The following is a 22,742-nucleotide window of genomic DNA, read 5'->3' as shown; positions in this document are numbered from 1 at the left end:
TAGCTGTAGCTCCTATATATTATAGAGTGCCGGATCCGGCCGGATTACCGGATCCGCCGGACCGGATTGCAATCCCTACGTGCACCGTCTGGGCTCTCAAAATCGCTGGCAACTTAGCTTGGTCTAACTCTAGAGCTCTATTAGCTGTAGATCTCGCGAACCCTCATGGCTCCGAATTTTGAAAAAAATCCAAAAATTTAATCGAATAACGTATATAATTATCGTACCTGTTCACCAAATTTAACGAGAATCGGTGGAGAAATAAAACATGTAGAGAACGTCTATTGTTTCCCAAAAAGTTTCAAGTCATCGTAACCTGCAGTCTGACAGTAACGTCACCGTGCGTAATAAAAATAAAATCTCACAACAGCAACAGAAACCGGGGCCGGGGCCGGAATCGTCTAAGCCCGCGGCTGAACTGTCAAACCCACAGACATCAAAGAGTGATTTCGGTGATCTCGCCGAGCTTACGTCGGAGATAAAACTTTTACGAGGCGACATGTCAGATCTGAAAAGCCAACTAACTTCTGCACTAGACTCCCTGGCCAAGTGCCACACCCGTATGGACGAGATAAACGGCAAGCTCACGGACACGGAACGACGGCTGCAGGCCTTGGAAGATCAACAATCCCAAAATGTGCGCATTCGAGCTTCGTTACAAGACCTTGAAAACAAGTACAACATTCAAGCACAATTAGCTTTAAGAAACGATGTAGAAATCATAGGATGCCCAGAAACTAAAAATGAAAATCTACATCATACTATGATGGCCATAGCCACGAAGATTGGTGCCAGTGTATCGGACGTCGACATAGACTACGTTTCAAGAGCAGGCCACAAGAGGAATCAGTCTAGCAACGAGTCCAGGCAATTACCACGACCTGTAATTGTACGCTTTGCCCGCAGGAAGGTCCGAGATGACTTTATAGCGAAATCTAAAAGCCGGCGAAATTTGGATACTACAGATATTATCACAGAAGGTACCCCACAGAAAATATACATTAATGAACGGCTAACTCGCGAAAACCGCCAGTTATTTCGAATCGCCAGAGAGCGGGCGGGCCTGGCAAATTTCAAATATTGTTGGACACGAGCCGGATTTATCTATGCACGAAAGCGAGACGGAGCAGACGCCATCAATATTATTAATCATGACTGCATTGACCGCGTTTTTGGAACTGAACACCAGCTTGGGTCTGCTTCTAAAGTTTTTCCTGAGGAGTAATAGTTCCCTAACTGTAAGGACACCGTGTACTATCTTATATATGTGTATCATATGTCTCTTAAGTGTTTTTCAATATAATTTAAAAATATATAGTAGATTTTGGTATATATGTTATTGTTGTATTTTTAATAAAAATGTAACTAGTATAACATTAAGTTGTATTCAGCGTATCAAACAGTCACAAACATTATGGATACATGCTAACACATTTCTTACACAAAAAAACACTACTCACCGACACTTATCTAGTATAAAATTTGAGTCTGGACTCCACCCTACCTTGCGGCTTAGTGATGCTCCCTTCATGCAACCTCCGCCACCGACCTAGACCCGGGGGAGAATATTGACGAAACTTACTTGGTGAACTGCCACACGGTAGGGACTCCAGAGCTATGCCAAAATTATCTTAGCCAAATAGACAACATCAATATTATAACTTTTAATATTCGAAGCCTGCAACGTAACATCTCTAGTTTTTTAGTCACTTTAAAACGCTTTAATACAATGTTTGATTTTATAGTTCTGACAGAATGTTGGCTGAAGGACGGCTTAGTGATCGAACAAATTGACGGCTACAACTCCTACCAAACTGAAAATCTAGGAAACCAGGCTAGTGGAGTCGTGGTGTACGTAAGAGATATTTGGAATGTTCAAGTAAGTGAGCCAAAAATTCAAGATGCAAATTGCCTATATATTGATATTCCTAAATGTTTCTCCCTACTAGGAATCTATCGCTCTCCGTCAGTGAATAATATTGATCCTTTCTTAAATTCACTAGAATCTTTTATAAATGGTACAGACTGTGGTTTGGATCTCATTATTACAGGGGACGTAAATATAGATATTATGAAGGTAACACCCCAGTCCTCTGATTACTTATGTCTAATGGCTAGCCTAGGTCTCAAATCTGCAGTTGACAAGCCCACAAGAAATGAAGCATGTCTGGATCATTACCTAGTAAGATCAAAGCAATCCTATAAAGCAGTAGTTTGTGAAACAGACATAACTGATCATGATATGGTAATACTCTGTTTGTCAGGTAAAACCAAATCAGTCCCAAAAGAAAGGTATGTTTACAAAGTAGATTATGATGCTATCTATAATGAATTAGGACAAGCAAACTGGGATGCTGTCACAAATAGCTCCTCTCCCACTGAAGCTGCTGATATCTTTACTAAAGCTTTGACAACAATTATCCAAAATAATTCAACCAAAAAGGCTCTCAGTCGCTCTAAGTTTAATATAAAGCCATGGATAACTCCAGGGTTAATTAGGTGCTCTAAGCATAAGGACCGATTGCATTTGATAAGCCGTAAAAACCCTAATGACCTTAATGCTAAACTAATTTTCACTCGCTATAGGAACTTTTATAGAACCATTATCCGGAAACTTAAAGTCGAGTATGAGCATAAACAGCTTACTGAAAATCGAAACCATCCAAAGCAACTGTGGAAAACTATAAAGCAAATAATACAAACCCCGAAAGATAATGGAACCCCTGGCTATACCACCATAAAATCGACCGTACCTGAATCTTTGAATTACATAAACGACTATTTTTCGACCGTAGGCCAGTCGCTTGCAAATAATATTCTTGCCAATTCTGGAGAAACCGAAGCATCCCTTGCATCCAAAATTAAAATAGCCGCATCACCATCAAAGTCTTTCTTTATGACCCCAACTGACACCCAGGAAGTTGAAAGTATAATCATGAGCCTTAAAATGAGTGGTGCCTCAGGCATAGATGGAATAAGCAACCAGTTTCTAAAACGCGTGAAAGACTACGTGGCCAAACCCCTAACAACCATATGTAATCTTAGTCTAGAACATGGTTCCTTTCCAGAAACCTGGAAGACGGCAGCTGTAGTGCCAATTTATAAATCTGGTGCCAAGGATAATGCAAGTAATTACCGGCCGATATCACTATTGTCAAGTTGCTCAAAGGTGCTAGAAAAGCTAGTTAACAAACGACTTATCAACTTCCTAAATTCAGAATGCCTGTTGTCGGAAAGGCAATTTGGATTCCGACAAGGAAAATCTACAGAGGACGCGGTCTCTCTTTTTGCCAAACAGGTCAGTACATACTTGGATAAGGGTAATCCATGTACTGGCGTATTCCTAGACCTGTCCAAGGCATTCGACACAGTTTCGGTTCCTATACTACTGCAGAAACTCGAACACCTTGGAATCAGAGGAGCGGCCCTAACCTGGTTCAGTAGTTACTTGACTGGCAGACGTCAATGTACGAAGTTTGGAAACACGTTAAGCGAGGCAAAACCGGTAACTTTTGGGGTCCCGCAAGGGAGTATCCTTGGGCCAACTCTTTTTATAGCATATTTAAACGATTTAACAAATATTCCCATAAATAACGCGGATATTATTTGCTACGCAGATGATACTGCTATACTATTTCACGGTGACTCATGGCCGCAATGCCTAGAGCTCGCCCAGAGCGGTATTAAATCGGTTTACAGTTGGCTAAAGAGTAATCTACTAACTTTCAACACCACGAAAACGAAATTTCTTTGTTTTCACAAAACTGCTGCCTCAGAGCCGACAATCCGCCCTGAAATAAGAATACATGATATAAACTGCAAACAAGGTACACCTTCTTGCAATTGTATTGAAATTGAACGAGCATCATCTATAAAATACTTAGGCGTGACACTAGATGAAAAACTTAATTTTTCTAACCACATTGAATCAGTATCTGCTAGAGTAAGAAAATTAATTTATGTGATGAAGGAACTAAGAGATGCAGCTGACAGGAGACTACTTAAAATGATATATACTGCACTTTGTCAGCCAATTTTAACTTACTGCATCACCGTATGGGGAGGGGCAACTAGTTTGGCAATGATTACCTTAGAAAGAGCACAGAGGTTTCTACTTAAGGTAATCCTAAAAAAACCCAGGCTTTACCCTACAATAGACGTGTATAGGGACATGGACGTGCTCAGCGTCCGTAAGCTTGCTATCATTAGGTTGACAATGATAATGCACCGTGAATTAGTCAAATCTGGATATGGAACTTCTTATAGTAAACGTGTTTTTAAGTTGCCTGTTCCCAGGACAAAAACTGCTTTTGCAAAAAGATTTCAAAACTTCCTTTTGCCATATATATATAATAAAGTAAACAAAGATTGCGATATTAAAAACTGTACTGTAACTTCTTGGATAAAAAGTCTTACTTATATTGAAACAGAACAACTAATGAAGACAAATTATTGGTAACTGGTAAAATCAATGGTCTAACCTCTCGGTAGGCTTTTAATAATGGAAATTTAACCGTCATTTTCGCTCCGTCATATAACACACACACTCACACCACAAACACACTCACTTCACATGATTGCTGTCTACGATAGGTAATGGTATAAATTCATGTAAACTTTTTACTCTACCTAAATTGTGATTGTTCCTGTTAGTTTAAGCCTGTTATTATAATTAAACATATTATTTAGTACTAGATATTTATTAGAAAACTAAAACTTCAGCGTAGGAAGTAACTCAATTTAGCATTGTTTTCAATCTGACTCCACAAGACAGGCGTAGCCTAGTGTGGCAGTCATAGGTTAAGAATATCTTGTAAACTTTTTGGCAAATAAAACTATTTTTATTTTATTTTATTTTTATTTTATTTTATAAGGTATCGTTTGCCTGCATTTTCGTTAGTCATAATTTATTTGGTTCAGAAACGCGTCACTTTTCAGTAGGTATTAAAACAAACCTAACCTAACCTATCTATAGGAAAACCTTACAAAAATTCTGAAAAGTAAACGGTTTCAGTTTTATGACCAATGAATTAATGATAATAAATATAACAATACATTATGACTTAAAACTTTATGGGAAACAAAGGGACCCTGTAGAGAGACCTGGACATACGAGAAAATTTTTGCCCAACCTGAAAAGCGGATCTTCACCTCTCGGTCAATTATAAAAAATAATAGGGAATATGTGTATTTATATAGGTATGTAATGCTTGCTTTTTGTTACAGGTCATTAACCCATCTCCAAGATCTCTTCAGGAATTACAAATGAAAATTATCAGCTTGTCTTATTGGGAGAAAGCAAATTAGTCATTGTTTTAGTTACTACTTAGTCTATGAATGAATGAATGAATAAATGTTTATTTATGTTTATTACTTCTACTTACTTACTCCGTTGGCGCAGCGACCCAAAATGAAAATTGACTTCCGACACAAGACAGGGCCACTTTTCTCGGTCCTGTGCGACCTCTCGCCAATCATTATTACTAAAAACGATGGATAACGCAAAAAAGGCGGACTTGATGCCATATGGCACTCTCCCGCTGCTGTTTTTATTGTAAGCGCCTTCCGACATCCGATATCGGAAAGGCGCTTTCGATAATTTCAGCCATGATGTCGGAGATCCCCGTCAGCTGAGGTCGGACCGGTAATACTTATTTGTTTGTGTGCGTATGTGTAGGCATAATGTTTGTTGTAGTGTGCATGACCGCTAAAGACGGCGCGTCCGCGGCCCGACTACGCGATTTAGGATCCTACATCCGATATCGGATCGGACAATGTGAAAACGCTAATTACTAAGCACAGAAGGCTTGATCATCTTGGCCGTCACTTTCTAATGTGTAAGTGCAGTGACATTGACACGATAGACTACTTTGAAAACAGGTAACCATCAAAAATATTTTCTAATACACACTTTTATTACCGACTGTACTTTCTCTCCTTTGCATGTCTATCAAGTACTTCTCGAGATTCAAATGAGCCTAAACTCAATGTGTTTATGTTTTTCCATCGAAGAGTTCCTTGGGCTACCTTACGACTGCATCATCAGATCAGCTCCATGTTATAGCATATTATTGCATGTCATCGTAAATATGGAAGTATGCGAAATTTCAGCTCAAACACTCGAAAGTGGTTCAAATTTAAGTTATAAGATTTGAAGCACCGTAGGTAGTTACAAAGAGATAAATACACAGTTTAAACTAAATAAAAGTGTGTAAAAACTCGTATTTTGTGCGGTCCATCAAAAGAAAAATGTGGTATTTGAGTAGTAATGTGATATACGAGATTTTTTCAAAGTGTGGTAAGAGAAATTCTCAAGTAATTAGAAATGTAATGATGTATTTTTGTCGACTCTTAAGTGCAAGAGCCCATCAACGTGCACACTAGCGCCACAGCTAAATAATCGTGATTATTTCAATTGAACGAGTGATATTTAAAAAAGGGGGCCGTTACGTACTGCATTTTGTACTTAAGTACCTTTAGAATACATCAAACTAGTTTTTAAGTTGCTGGATTCGTCAATCTATGCGTCCAAAGTTAAAACGGCCGTTATTGTTTTGAGTTCATAGATTGACGAATCCAGCAACATAAAAACTAGTCTGATGTATTCAAAAGGTACTTAAATACTTAATACAGTACGTAGCGGCCCCCTTTTTTAAATATCTTTCGTTAAATTTAAATAATCACGCTTATTTAGCAGTGGCGCTAGTGTGTACGTTGATGGGCTCTTAATTTTAAGTAGGTTCACTTTTAGATAGGGATTGACAAATGGTTATTATAGAAAAAATTTAAAGTTTGCCAAACCTATTTTTACTAAACATTTTTTTTTTAACTTTGATTATCATAAGTTAATCTTAAAATGTTGATTTAATTTTGTTTGTGTTAAGGTTGAAAAATAAATGTAAGATCATTGACAATCACAATCTAGAGTTGAAATAGCTTATTTTTTAATCAAAATATTGTACGGTAACGTGTCATTCTATGGAACTTGCTAACTATGTAAACAAACCGCCATATTGAGGTTGTCTTTGAATGATGAATTTACTAGTGACTTTTGTTTACATAGTTAGCAAGTTCCATAGAATTACACTTCAGGGCTAAGATGGCCGGCTCTTTATCATTTGTCACTATGCCTGTCACGTTCTAACAAATGGGTAAGTGCGAAAGTGACGCATGGCATGACAGGTGATAAAAATGCGACCATGATACCGCTTCTGGTAAAAATTTAACCTTTTCGACGCCGTGTCAAACACAAATGCTGTCATGCGGACGCCACGTCACCGAAGTGTCAAAACTGAAATTGAACTTTATGCATATGCCCGTAGGTCTATGTTGCTCTGTGGTTTGTGACCGATTAATCAGTCTTTGGCGTTGAACCTGCAGTGCGGATATATCGGTCATTGGTGTCCAATAGGTTAATCTCCGACCCATTTACGTTGTCACAGTGACAATCAAAATGAAAGTCGAAATACTTCATACTTACTTCGTACTTCAGGACCGGTTTTTTCTTCAAACAAAAAATACCGGTATTATTACGTTATTTTTCCTTCTTTGGTTTATTATTTCATTTTTAATGAGACAATCTAATAATATAAAGTTGCTACTTAACCTTTTGAACGCCACAGACGGCAATTGACGTCAACGCAAAATCGTGACAATGACGCCGAAGACAGCATATGACGTCGATCGTTTTTTGATAAAAATCTACTGAAAAACACCCCACTTTTAGGATGGCATTATTTATTCACAAAACTAAATTTTAACCCCGTGGCGTCAGTGGCACGGCAAATGGATGCGGCGTCTGGCGTTCAAAAGGTATACATGATTCAGTCAGGTAAAGAGCATAAAATAGTTAAAAATATTGGGCTATTTCGGGTTTTTAAAAAAACCGGTTCAGAGCCCTCTGCTTGTTACTGTGTCAATGTATAAATTTACAAAATGAGTAGGACATTAAATTATTACCACATGAAAATTGCATTTAAATAGAAATTAGTCTGATTGTTCCTTTGTTCATTAATGACGTTTTTAAACAAAAGGTAACTCATTTACTTTAATTCGTAAGGATGAAATTAGAAATAGTCATTGAGAACCGAAAATATGTTTCCTTTTGGCTAAGAACGTCACATTTATTAACCCCCCTTATTCATAAAACTTTACGGGCTTGATTTAGTTAAATTATGTTTTATCCCTTTCCTACAAATACATAAGTCAAAATGACAGATAAAGACAAACGATTATTAGCTAATTGAGGTTTGTAGCGCGTTGATGAATAAGGGGGTGAGTTATTAATTTATTGTGATAAGAAAAATGCATTTAAAGTTGTAAAAACATTTATTTCAATAAAATATTGTATAGTATCGGACGGAATTTATTTTTTTCTTACAATTAAAAGATACAAAAATATAGAATATAATTCATATTTATAAAAAAAAATATATCACAAAGGCTATTTTGGAGAAACCGTTACCGGTATAACTAAAAATTTAAATATGCTATCTCATAGCATTCACAATATTTATTTGATATTATAGAATAGTATTTAGGTAAGAAAAGAATTGAGCAGATTAGCTAAATTAAGTGCAAAAATATACATAAACAACCGTAATACCGAAATTGAATACCGGTTAATTTGTATGAAAAATATACCGGTATTCGGTCCCTGTTTTGAAGTCAAATTGTATGTACCTCTCTACATACAAAGAAATTGTGTCGCTTAACTTCAAACTCGGGTAAATCCATTCGACCCTCTCAGCAAATCTCTACCCTATTACCTTTTCTTAGTACCAAAATCGCATAATCTGACAGATGGATTTACCCGAGTTTGAATTTAAGCGACTCAATTGTGGTTATATCGTTTTGCTTCATTTTATAAAAAGCAAAATGTACCTATACAAAGCAAAGCCACAGACGACGGCTACTTTTCCAAATCAAGACATGTTTTCTATCTCGTTAATCATTTATGTCAGAAACAATACTGCCAATTTGAACCTTCTTGTCTAGACTATAAGGTCTATATTCAAAAGTTAAACCGTCGACATTGAACCAAATTACTCCAATTTTTTTGTACAAGTTTTTGCTACAATTATTCATGAATGAGATAATGCGCTCTTGAAAGTGAATCTCATTTAATATCCGTATGACTTGTACGGTCCCCATCAGATATACCGGAGCGGCGGAGGTGCTCAAAAATATCTGAACACGCACTCTTAACTCGTTCACAATAGGGAGTATTACTGCAATGTTCTGCCGCCAGAGTGCAGCACTAATTTGTTTAGTAAACCATAGAGTAACTTATATATACTACGCCTTAAACAGTTTTTTGACAAGTTTTTACTATGACATTGATGCATCAAGGCGGTGTGTTTACAGGTGGCCTACCGCGAAAAGCTAAAATCGAAATTTCTTTATCTGCCTCTCTGTCGATCGAATAGGCAAGAGTGATAGAGAGGCAGAAACCGAACTTTCGATTGTCGTGTTTCACGGTAGGCCATGTGATTGAGTTAGTGATGCCCTCTACGCAGAGTTTTGCGTAATATTGAGACGCGTTTAGATATTTGTGAGCACCCTGGCCGCTCCGATATATCTGATGGCGACTGTACCTGCCTACTACTCGTAACTACAACTTTTTCAGACCTCATAGGAAGACTAAAATACATATAATAATTAGAGATGCAACGGATAGTTATTTGGCCGGATACCGGATACCGTATATTCGGCCTGACCATCGGCCGAATATTCGGCCTGAGCATCGGCCAAATATTCGGTATCCGGCCGCCGAATATTCGGCCGGCGGAACTATACCTTCATTTCGGTTTTTCATGTGCGCATTGTGCAGGTTTGACCTGTACGTTTACCATCAGTTTGTCACTGACATAAACGCCGTCGAGAACGTAATTTACTTTCTATACATCCCGTTTGCACTAATATGCGAGTGCGAGCGAGATGTATAGAAAGTAAATTACGTTCTCGACGGCGTTTATGTCAGTGACAAACTGATGGTAACCGTACTGTTTCCTAGTGAACGTTCGCGCGGACACGCGGAGTGCGCGTGCAAGTCAGTTGAATGTTTAAATTATTGTTTCAAAATAATATACGAGTACGATTATGACCGTGACTGTTTCTTAAATCCAAATTGTTTACTCCGAAATCAAGCAATGTTACTATCCGGTATCCGGCCGGATAGTAGGTCGGTATCCGGTATCCGGCCGGATATTAAAATAATGGCCGGATAGGCCGGATACCGGATAGTAACCGAATATCCGGTGCATCTCTAATAATAATCTGGCATTTTGCGCATAAAAATAATTTCATGATATATGTACAAAAAAGACCGGCCAAGTCCGAGTCGGACTCGCGCACGAAGGGTTCCGTACCATTTACGCAAAAAACGGCAAAAAAATCACGTTTATTGTATGGGGGCCCCAGTTAAATATTTATTTTATTTTGTTTTTAGTATTTATTGTTGTAGCGGAACAGAAATAATCATCTGTGAACAACTGCCTAACTATCACGGTTCATGAGATACAGCCTGGTGACAGACAGACACACAAACAGACAGACAGACGGACAGCGGAGTCATAGTAATAGGGTCCCGTTTTTACCCTTTGGATACGGAACCCTAAAAAGTACCCTGTAGAATGGGGTAATTTAAAATATATAATGTAATATCAATATAAGTGTGCTGTCATAAGTAATATGATTTAAAACTTAAGTCTAAAATTGAGCATTTTGTTATACAATATACTCTTTCGTAAAAACTTAAGTACTTTAGACCATTTTGCGGATCAGTTCCATCTTGTAACCAAAGGGTCTACCGCGACACGTTCGACGTGTGGCCTCTCTGTCGCACTTGTAAATTCGTACGTAAGTGTGACAGGGAGGCAACACGTTGAACGTTCACGGTAGGCCCTCAGGCTATCCCCATGATATGGTAACCGGTTACACATTGAAAAACAGTTTCAAGTTTTATTTCTTCGCGGTAAATTTGCGAAAAAAACAGAATATACCCATTTTTTAACAGGTTAAATAGGATTTCTAAAAAATCTAACAATCTAGAATGAGTTAGGAATAGGGTCATTGTGCTAGTTTTCGTCCGGTGTCAGTTTCCGTCCACTTGACGAAATTGAATATAAACCTTCATTGCTGCACAAATTTGGACTTATTGCATCCTTAATATCTAAACAATTTATCTATATACATACAAATTATATTTCGCAAGTAGCAAATTATAAATGAAATGTATTATTTACTAATCCGTCAAGTGGACGGAAACTGACACCGGACGGTAAACTGACGCAATTACCCTATATTTTTACCAAAATTGTAATTGGTTACTAAATGGAACTAAACTAACTTTACATGTCAGATTATTAAATGGTAGAAGATACTAAAATGACCTTGAAATAACACCATTTGATACTTATAACACTATTTGATGCTTGGCTGTACATAAAATTCAGCTTACAATGTAATTATTTACATAGGTATAATCAGGTAAGAACATAGAAACATAAATTTTAGAAATATCACTAAGCGCCACTTGCACCATTCCACTAACCCGGGGTTAACCGGTTAAACCTGGAGTTACCATGGTTACCAGTACAATTATACACTGGGTTAATGGTTTAACCGGTTAACCCCGGGTTATTGGAATGGTGCAAGTGGCCCTAAGTAGGTACTTAAAAAAATTGTGACTTATTAATTAGATATATAACAAATAGTAAAAAAAACATATTCAACATCGTTTGGCTACAAAATTGAGATTCTTTAAATACGTGGTAACAAAAAGTTACAAAAATATACAAAACACCCTGGCAGTGATAATACTTATTCAAAATTGTGACAAAAATTAAAGCATCTACTTTAAGGAACAAATTTCCAATACAACCACTTGTTTGTCTTGAGTATGTTTCAAATAAAAAACAACGGGTTGCACTCCGGGAGTGCCGGCAGAAGTGAAAACTCAATGACATTGTAACAGTTTTTCGATCAGGTCACGTGTCCGTCTTACGTCTTACGAATCTTACGGTCACGTGACCTGTCGCGAGTTAAACATTTTTCCCCATCACAAAAAGTGCACAGCGCCGCTAAAGAAGTATTCACTTCAAAAAGTGTAATAATGTATTTTATAATAATCCTGAAAAGCTGTAGAAAAACCCCTTAATATACTCTGGCAAACCCACTTTGTCAGTAGTAAAATGTGCGAAATTTAAATTCTATGGGACGACTAACCGCGCGTACATTTTTGAAAAATTGCCGCTTTTTGCTACTGACAGAAATGGCTTGCCAAACTATATATATAGGTCAAATATAACAGACAAAAGTATTTTTGAACATAAATGTTTTGAAGTCTAACGAAAAGTCTATTACAATCATATTTTTCCAATCGGGCCATATCAATAAAATATAGCATTGCAAACTGCCTATTTTACGCTAGAAAAATATCAACATTTAAAAAACAGTGCTACATTACCGCTTCTAGCTAAAAGGTAATAAACCTTGAAAGTAAGCATAGAGTGCTCACTCCATATACATCATCATCATCATCATCATCATCATCAGGCTATAGTAGTCCACTGCTGGACATAGCCCTCCCCTAAAGAGCGCCATAGCGCCCTGTCCTCAGCTTGCCGCATCCAGCATCTGCCTGCAGTCTTTCGCAGATCGTCATCCCACCTGGTCGGAGGGCGTCCTACACTACGTTTGCCAAGTCGCGGTCTCCACTCAAGAACACGTTTACCCATGTACATCATTTACAACTAATATTAGGTCATTACCTATGAAATTGGCGTTTTGTTCGGAGAATTTCAACGAAACACGAATTTCCATACAATTAATTTTGCGGATATTTTTTTGATGGCTAATTCAAACCAAACAAAATTTTTCCAGTAATTTTTGACACCTTTAAGGTATGTTTTCAATATCTCCATTTCTTGAAAATTGGTACCATTAGAAAAATATAAGTAATTTTAATACTCGAACCGACAGCACATGAAAAGACCTATTTTCAAGGCTTAATTCTGAACACTTAACAATAAAAAATAACAATTAATTGCTGTCAAGCAGTTTGGCGAAATCATATTGTAGTTTTATTGTAATTGTGTATGTACTTTTGTAAAAAAAAAAAAAACTAGGATCAGACTTATATCTATGAACAAAAACGCCAATTTCATAGGTAAGGACCCAATATTACAAGCAGAAGGAGTTGAAAATAGAGTTCCGGTTAATCCCGTTATAATATTAATTAGCTGAAAGTTGTTGAGCATTAAACTTTCCGTTCGTCGCGACATCTATTGTCGAGAAGCAGTACTGATAATTCCGAATGACGCTAGATGTAGACTACAAAAATAATAGGGGTTTTGGTAACAAAACTGATGTATGGAGATGGAGTGAGCACTCTATGCTTACCTACTTTATTTCTCTATGAAGTAACTCAACATACTCAAGACAAAATTTCTACACATTAAATCTCAAAATCCGCCAACTTTCTAAAGCACACACCCAAAAATATGCACAGAGTAATCAAAATGGAGTCGCTCACTAACCGCAGAACGTTATTTTTGAAAAAAGAATACGACTTTTTCTTCGTCAGCCGCCGCTTGTCGACGTTCAGTTTTTTCGGCCAGCTTTCAAAATTCGAAGGCACGTTTTGACACTGGCTCGGGTAGCGTTTGCGCGCGAAACCGTTGGACTTTTTCGCTTGCACGCAAATGTCATGTTTGGCGCCTTTTTCTTGGAGTGACGTTTGGAGATCGTTGTCTGTGGTAATTAAAAAATAATGAGGGAAAGTGGAATGTGTGAATTGTAAACAGGTTGTTCAAATACATGTAAATATTGTAAATATATTTATAACTATTTCAAATACCTACGTAATTAATGTGAAAGTGGAATATGAAATTTATAGTAGGGGAGCCCACTATGCTAAATCGGGATTTACTCGAGCGTCATACAGACCTATTGGAATCGAAATATCAGATGAAAGCGTCTACAATTTTTTTTTAATTTCAGGATGTTGGTGGAGGGTTAAAAAATCGTTAAGCAGTTTGTGGGTTTGGTCGTTTATGTCCACGTTAATGCTATATTTTTTCTATAACTTAATATAACACTTATTTGTAGGCATTTTCTTAATCTGACGGATACAAGTTTGACGCCTAATTCTTACATTGTAACCGTCAGATTAAGGAAATGCGTGCAAATAATTATCAGATTTAGTAATAGCACAATTATAGCGTTAATTTAGACTAATATGACGAAATCCACAATCTGCTTAACAATTTGTTGAACCCCCCACCAACCCCCCACTAACCAAGGGCTCAACATAGATGGCTAAAAGGGGCAAAGGTAGACTACACGGGGTAGCAAGATATCATTCATATCTTAATCTGACGCGCTCGAGTAAACACAAAAATCCCCTCTTGTGCTCCCCTACCATTATGAAATTAATATTAATTAATTCAAGCTATGATCATGTTTAATTTTCAGTGGCTTAACATTTTATAAGGTAGCGTTAAGAGAAAAGGCAAAGGCAAAAAACGGCAAAAAATCACGTTTGGTGTATGGGAGCCCCACTTAAATATTTATTATAGACAGTCAAGCAAATCTTGTCAGTAGAAAAAAGCGCGAAATTCAAATTTTCTATGAGACGAATCCCTTCGCGCCTACATTTTTCAAATTTGCCGCCTTTTTCTACTGACAAGATCTGCTTGACCAACTTTATATTCTGTTTTTGGTATTTGTTGTTATAAGTAGCGGCAACAGAAATACATATCTGTGAAAATTTCTACTGCCTAGCTATCACGGTTCATGAGACACCTGCCTCATGCCTGGTTCATGTGCTAGTGACAGACAGACGGACCGCGGAGTCTTAGTAATAGGGTCCCGTTTTTATCCTAAAAAGATGTTTTTGCCGTTAGAAACTAAATACCGCTGCCGCCACTGCAACAATGACGAAAATGTAAATTGTGTGGCTGTATAGGGTCATTGCGCTATGACCCTATTACATCTTAGTCTCAAAATATATGCTCAGTCTGTCTGTAACCACTTCACGCTAAAACCACTGAAACTATTTAGATGAAATTTGGTATGGAGAGACTTTGAGTCCCAGGGAAGATCATAGGAAGTTTTTATCATGGAAATTATCTATTAAGAAGCCAGTTAATATTAGTTTTACCAAAGAAATGTAATTGAGAGGTAAAGTCTAAGAAAAAAACGTACCCCTTAATTTGACATCCAAAACAGATGGCGCTGTACTGCGCCATATGTTTTGCGGTCACTGAACTGTCAAACGTCAATTTTTGACAAACAGTCACCGCAAAATGTATGGAGCTGTACAGCGCCATCTCGTTTACCTGTCAAATTTGAAGCACGAAATCGTTTCAGATTTTGCGCATCTTACTCAATCAATATATCTTTGGTTTTACATACCTATATAAATTTTTGTAGAACGTAGATTATACGGCACATCGTTGGAATACACGACGTTTCCTTTATCATTTATGATGAAGAGGAAGAAGTCAGCCACGTCTTCTGTTGTCCGGACGAACCAGTGCGCGTATATTGTTGACTGCGAACTGAAATAAATTAGCCTCGTGAGTCTAAATCGGGTGTCTATTGTTTCCCAAATAGTTTTAAGTCATAATGTATTGTTTGTCCGAATTTTCGTTAGTCATAATTGGTTTTTCTCAGAAACGCGTAACTTTTCAGGATTGCCATAAAACAAACCTAACCTAACCTATCTATAGAACAACCTTACGTATACGTAACAATATGTTGTTAAAACTTTATGGGAAACAAGGGACCTCGTCTAAATCACTACACCTTATAAAACAAAGTCCCCCGCCGCGTCTGTCTGTTTGTATGTTTGTACGCGATAAACTCAAAAACTACTGAACGGATTTTCATGCGGTTTTCACCTATCAATAGAGTGATTCTTGAGGAAGGTTAAGGTGTATAATTTGTTAACCCGTGCGAAGCCGGGGCGGGTCGCTAGTGTACATTAAATTGTACATAATGTAATTTCATATTATGAAATAAATAAATCTAAATCATATTCGTTGCAATCTTATATGAACATTTCATGAAACAAATAAAGTAGTATTTCTTTTGTTTCATTGCGTTTTAAAACAAACGAAATACGGTCCAATTTACTTATAGAATAAGGTTCAAATTAAATATTGGAAAACTTTCTATTATTATAGTGAAATACCATTTTTGATGGTCATTTTTAGAAAAAGTCTACCATTTACTTTCATTTGAAAATCCGACATCTTTTCGGTCATTTCCACTCGGAAATACGAGAAAATTGCTTGAAAAAAAAACAAAAAATAATACTAAAAAATTGCACGCATCATGTTGAGGAACGTCACAAAAGTGAATGGATCACAAAATATAATGAGGATTCTGGTTGGAATTATTACGAAACAACTTGTCCAAAAAAATATATAAGTAGCTATGAATTTTCTAGGGTTTCTGCTCGAGAATTCTCGAGGCGAGAAATCTCGAGAAATTTGTCTTTCGGCGAGGCGGGAAAAAAAGACTTAATGCCTCGAGAACTCGAGAAATAAATCTCTTGTCATAAGTAAAAAGAAAACACGCGTATAACACTTGATGTGTGTCTATAGTGTATTTCTTTGGGTAGTTAAATAAATGTAAACAATGTTTTTTAAAATTTTTCGGTACTTCAAATATTTATTAGTTAACCAACTAAATAAAAAACTGCCTTGATCCGTCGCCTATCGTTCTGAATTCAGCTGATTCTCATGTTTTGAAACTTTTGAACTACTATTATGTGTAAATCAATTCGTCTCGTTTTAGGTTTATAACTTTATACTTCGTTATTTTCACTTAAAACTTCTGTAAGTATATCACATCGAGTTAAATTAATTGCCTAATAAAATACTATATTGTGGTTTGTATACATTTTGTTAAATAAAAATAACTAATGAAATACACTATAGTATATCACATCGCCGCGCCGGCGCGGACGCCTGCGTTTGTTGTTGAATTTTTGATCATTTGTAGTAACAATAAAATTATCATTTGTTTGATTTTTGATCTAACCTACGACTTAACTTGCAATAAAGCAAAAAAAAATAGTGTTTTTTAAACTTTCAAAATTTCTCGAGATACTCGAGAAATCGTGGCCGAGAATTCCCGTGCCTCGAGAAATAAAAAAGGTCGAGAAACCAGAAACCCTAGAATTTTCTCAAATGATTTTTACAAACATAAGCCATTGTTTCCTTTGTGCGAACGGTGGGCTCCCGTGTTGAGCGCGTGCCAAAGCAACAATGTCGTTTAAAAAGCGGCTGTATCGTGGTGGTTTTAAGGTTCAATGGATGGTTTTTTAGGACATACGGTGAAATTGCGACTGCGCTTATAATTTTACAAAATAGGGAACTCTATCTATCAAACAAATTATACCAAAATCTGACGGAAAAAAAATGATGGCCTATAATTTAAAAGTACTTACTACTGTATATCTCTAAAGCTCAAATCCGGTTCCAGCTCAAAATCAAACTACTCCCCCCCAAACTCGTTAATTTTCTCCTCTAACCCTATTCTTGGTGCATTTTCTCCCCTAACCCTATTCTTGGCCGTTCCTCATCTATAGTATTTAAAGGAAAAGTACTTACTACTACTGTATATCTCTGAAGCTCAAATCCGGTTCCAGCTCAAAATCAAACTCCTCCCCCCCAAACTCGTTAATTTTCTCCTCTAACCCTATTCTTGGCGCATTTTATCCCCTAACCCTTTTTCTCCTCTAGCCCTATATTCTTGGCGCACAGCCGTTCCCCATCAATGGTATTTAAAGGAAAAGTACTTACTACTGTATATCTCTGAAGCTCAAATCCGGTTCCAGCTCAAAATCACCCTCCTCCCCCCCAAACTCGTTAATTTTCTCCTCTAACCCTATATTCTTGCCGCACAGCCGTTCCCCATCTATGGTATTTAAAGGAAAAGTACTTACTACTGTATATCCCTGAAGCTCAAATCGGGTTCCAGCTCAAAATCAAAATCCTCCCCCTCAAACTCGTTAATTTTCTCCTCTAACCCTATATTCTTGGCGCACAGTAGGCGTTCCTCGTCTATGGTGTTTAAAGATTGCCCGGCCATAGACAAGGGCTCGGAGCAGGTTATGTTGTAGTCTATGGTTCGGTGGTTCAGGAAGTGTTTCAGGGGACGAGTGAAGCAATCGCATTTTAGGTTGTTTCCTGAAAAAAAGGATGGAAAATAAAAAATAACACTTAAAAACAGTCAATTAAGATTTTAGGCGAAATTTATATATATCAAATAAGTAACACAGCATTACAGTATAAAACCAAGGCACTGTGAAACTACAAAACAAAAGAAAAGACAGAGAAGAACAAGACACATAAAAATGAAATTAACTAAACATTAGATTTGGGCGACGACGTAACAGCGTGGCTCCGTAGCGTCGTCTGACTCGGCGTAGGCGCCGTAGGCAACACCGGCTTCCGACATGTCGGAAGGGGGTTTACCCTTGAATTGCCGACAGACATTTCATCGAATATTATTTCGAAGACACGGTTTCAAGTATTTTCATTTCATCGACAAGTTATTGCGTCGAAGAATCGATACTAGTAAATTTAAATCGGAGACTTTTAATTGGTACTTGAGTTATTTTGCATATAGTTTATATCGTGGTATTTCTTTACGGGTTTGCTTATTTCATTTTGGATTGTATTTAATAAAATTTATTACGCGTAAAATTATTTCAATCTGTAATATTTCGTTATCGAAACTAAAAGCAGTCACGTCAGTCAGCGCACTCTGTGCGATTATAGGTATGTGGGTAGTTTAAGATATAAAATTGTTTTTCTGGACATACATAATTTTGAGAAAGCGGCAATTTTAAGTTTGCGCTCTAATTTTGAAGATATAATTTTACAAGGCTGCCATTTTCATTTTGGGTAAATTATAAATAGGTTGATAACAATAATTTAAGCCGTTCATTTATGTGCAGGGTCGCAGTTCTAACCTAACCTAAACCTACTTTGAAAGCCGTTCGTTTCTGTGTGGGGTCGCAGTTCTAACCTAACCTAAACCTACTTTGATAGCCGTTCGTTTCTGTGTGGGGTCGCAGTTCTAACCTAACCTAAACCTACTTTGATAGCCGTTCGTTTCTGTGTGGGGTCGCAGTTCTAACCTAACCTAAACCTACTTTGAAAGCCGTTTGTTTCTGTGTGGGGTTGCAGTTCTAACCTAACCTAAACCTACTTTGAAAGCCTTTCGTTTGTGTGGGATCGCAATTCTAACCTAACCTAAACCTACTTTAAAAGCCGTTCGTTTCTGTGTGGGGTCGCAGTTTTAACCTAACCTAAACCTACTTTGAAAGCCATTCGTTTCTGTGTGGGGTCGCAATTCTAACCTAACATAAACCTACTTTAAAAGCCATTCGTTTCTGTGTGGGGTCGCAGTTCTAATAAACCTAACCTAAACCTACTTTGAAAGCCGTTCGTTTCTGTGTGGGGTCGCAATTCTAACCTAACCTAAACCTACTTTAAAAGCCGTTCGTTTCTGTGTGGGGTCGCAGTTCTAACCTAACCTAAACCGACTTTGATAGCCGTTCGTTTCGGTGTGGGGTCGCAGTTCTAACCTAACCTAAATCTAAAATTCTTACAACAGAAAAATGTATAAATGTGTAGTACGACATATAAAATAATACGTCGAACAAATGAATTGCAATGTTTAGTAGTTGTGCCAATTAAAATAATTTTTGAAACGAATTAGCGATCAAGTAATATTCGTAGAATAGTATTTCTACGTAGTAAGAAAAATTGAAATAAATAGTATATGAAACAAAATAACGCCAAACAATATTACTAGTACTAACGTTTCGATGAATCGTTGTCGATGAAATAATATTCGATGAAAAGTTTGTCGGCAAAACAAGGGTACACCGTCGGAAGGGAGGAGCCCAAGCGATATCTAACCGTACAAATAGTGGCCTAGCGGTAAGAGCGTGCAACTTTCAATCTGGAGGCCGCGGGTTCAAACCCCGGCTCGTACCAATGAGTTTTTCGGAACTTATATACGAAATATCATTTGATATTTACCAGTTGCTTTTCGGTGAAGGAAAACATCGTGAGGAAACCGTTCTAATCCCAATAAGGCCTAGTTTCCCCTCTGGGTTGGAAGGTCAGAGGGCAGTCGCTTTCGTTAAAACTAGTGCATACGTCAATACTTGGGATTAGTTGTCAAGCGGACCCCAGGCACCCATGAGCCGTGGCAAAATACCGGGACAACGCGAGGAAGAAAACAGTTTAGAAACACCCAGCAAATTGTGAACTTACCTTCAAAATAAACTGTCATCCCTTGGTCCCTCATCTTCCTAACCAACGCTGGATGGAAAATATCCAGCAAGTTATCCCGCACATCCAGCACCCGCAGCTTGGTCGCGTTGGCTATTTGTTTTATCGGCATTTCTTGCAGAGTATTGTTTTGTATGTACAGTTCTGTTAGATTCTCTGGTAGATTGAATTGAAGATCGGCTGGAAGGAATATAATCATTTATATGCCATGCCTAATGCACTTTTGCTTCCAAAAATTAAGTGCTTACTACCAGGGCTCGGAAACCGTTTTATTTTTCAAAGCGGTTTCGTTCATTCACCCAGGAGTGAAAAGGATTTCGTTTCCGTTTGCGGTTACCGGTTAAAGAACTGTTCTATTGAGATACTGATAAATCAGTTGCATAAATGCCAAGTTCGTTCGCTTTCCGTTTTCGTGGAACGAAATTAACCGGTTAAATTGAAAATATCGAAGCGAGATAGAACGAGTAAGTATTGCTATCTCGTTCAATACCGGTTCCGAGCCCTGCTTACTACTAAAATGTTGCCGAATATAATAGGTGAGGTGAGACCAAAGCACAGTCTCCGCTGGCTTGGCCACCTCGAAAGGATGGGTGAAGGAAGGGCAGCCAAAAGGGCCTACTTGGGTCGACCAACTGGACGCCGTCCTAAATATCGTTGGGCAGAGTCAGGCGTGGCTCACTCCGCGATTTCGTCGCTTTGCTACAGGTAGCTAAAAGTACATCCGTTCCACACCAATTTTGGTGGCTAGCCATAAGCCGCGCGTGGCGCTGTCGCCACCCACCGGCCATATCTGTCCTGATCGTAACAGACGCGTTTTGTTAGAGAGTGAGTCTTCTGTACCTAGTACTATTATTTATTCTGTGGCAGAGTGGAGGCAGATCTAAGTGACCTCGGCGTCGACGAAGCTGGCGTGATACACCTCTGGACCGAGCAAAGTGGCGGGCTCCAGTGTTGGAGGCCAAGACTCATTTTGGGTCATCGCGCCAGCCAAGTAAGTAATAAAATGTACTTACATGTCCTTGAAACTAAACTTTTCAACTGGTTGTCAGACAGATCCAGTACTTCAAGCGATGTTAAGTTGCCAAGAACATCTGAAAAAAATATTAATTTTAATTAAATTTCTGTAAGTAAATACCTAAAATTATTATTTGGTTACCATACTTACAAATTTATTTTACAATTTGCAATTTCGAGGTAAATATTAGCGATATTAATTGATAGTGATATTTGTTGATAATGTTTCCCTTCAATATAAGCTTCTTAAGTTTCTTAGTGCCAAGCGTGAGATCCAGGGTTAGAACTGAGATCTCGTTATAACTGAGGTATACTTCGAACAGTCTGTATGAGAGTGATATTAACTACAGACAAGACTTACTATTCCTAATATCGTTGATAAAGTTTCCCTTCAATATAAGCTTCTTAAGTTTCTTAGTGCCAAGCGTGAGATCCAGGGTGAGTACTGGGATCTCGTTATAACTGAGGTATACTTCGAACAGTCTGTATGGGAGTGATATTAACTACAGTCAAGACTTACTATTCCTAATATCGTTGATAATGTTTCCCTTCAATATAAGCTTCTTAAGTTTCTTAGTGCCAAGCGTGAGATCCAGGGTGAGTACTGGGATCTCGTTATAACTGAGGTCCACTTCGAAGAATCTGTATGGGAGTGATATTAACTACAGACAAGACTTACTATTCCTAATATCGTTGATAATATTTACCTTCAATATAAGCTTCTTAAGTTTCTTAGTGCCAAGCGTGAGATCCAGGGTGAGTACTGGGATCTCGTTATAACTGAGGTCCACTTCGAACAGTCTGTATGGGAGTGATATTAACTACAGTTACTTACTATTCCTAATATCGTTGATAATGTTTCCCTTCAATATAAGCTTCTTAAGTTTCTTAGTGCCAAGCGTGAGATCCAGGGTAAGAACTGGGATCTCGTTATAACTGAGGTCCACTTCGAACAGTCTGTATGGGATCCAGGGGTTCGCGGGGAACATTTTCTTGGTCAGAAAGCCGAAGCGGTTATGGCTTAGGTCCACCTAAAAAAATATTACGAATTGCTTGTTGTGATTTTCATTGATTGTATAACAGAAATTAGTCGTTATTCGGATTTGACAATTTAATTTCACTGTACAGCTCTGTACATTAAGGCCATAGCATACCGGCTGCATGTGCGTGCGCAAAAATGTAAGAACCGTGTAAGAACCGTGCACGCACACGACACGCAAGCGGTGTGACGTCTCTTATAATGATTACAACGCGCACGTGCACGTCTACGCAAACGCATCCGGTGTGCCTTTATATAGTAGGGTAATTCACCAGTAACTGGCCGCTCTAAACTGAAAATGAATTCTATTCACCTATTATTATTACAGAATTCATTTTAGTATAATGCGGCTAGTTATTGAA

General features: G+C 37.8%; 1 protein-coding gene across 1 annotated transcript in view; it reads right to left on the bottom strand.

Moving 5' to 3' along the window:
• Positions 1-13,436: 13,436 nt before the first annotated feature.
• LOC134802853 (chaoptin) overlaps positions 13,437-22,742 on the bottom strand; it is a 32,402-nt gene continuing 23,096 nt past the window's right edge. Inside the window, exons 17-22 of the mRNA XM_063775590.1 lie at positions 22,177-22,372; positions 21,341-21,418; positions 20,310-20,507; positions 17,963-18,206; positions 15,421-15,566; positions 13,437-13,755 (exon numbers count right to left, since the gene is read on the bottom strand). Of these exons, the coding sequence (XP_063631660.1) occupies positions 13,460-13,755; positions 15,421-15,566; positions 17,963-18,206; positions 20,310-20,507; positions 21,341-21,418; positions 22,177-22,372 (1,158 nt within the window). The 3' untranslated portion in view covers positions 13,437-13,459. The remainder of the gene's footprint in view (positions 13,756-15,420; positions 15,567-17,962; positions 18,207-20,309; positions 20,508-21,340; positions 21,419-22,176; positions 22,373-22,742) is intronic.

The sequence above is a fragment of the Cydia splendana genome, chromosome 25, assembly GCF_910591565.1.
Source record: "Cydia splendana chromosome 25, ilCydSple1.2, whole genome shotgun sequence".
Lineage (NCBI taxonomy): Eukaryota > Metazoa > Arthropoda > Insecta > Lepidoptera > Tortricidae > Cydia > Cydia splendana.
This window is presented reverse-complemented; position numbering and strand designations above follow the sequence as displayed.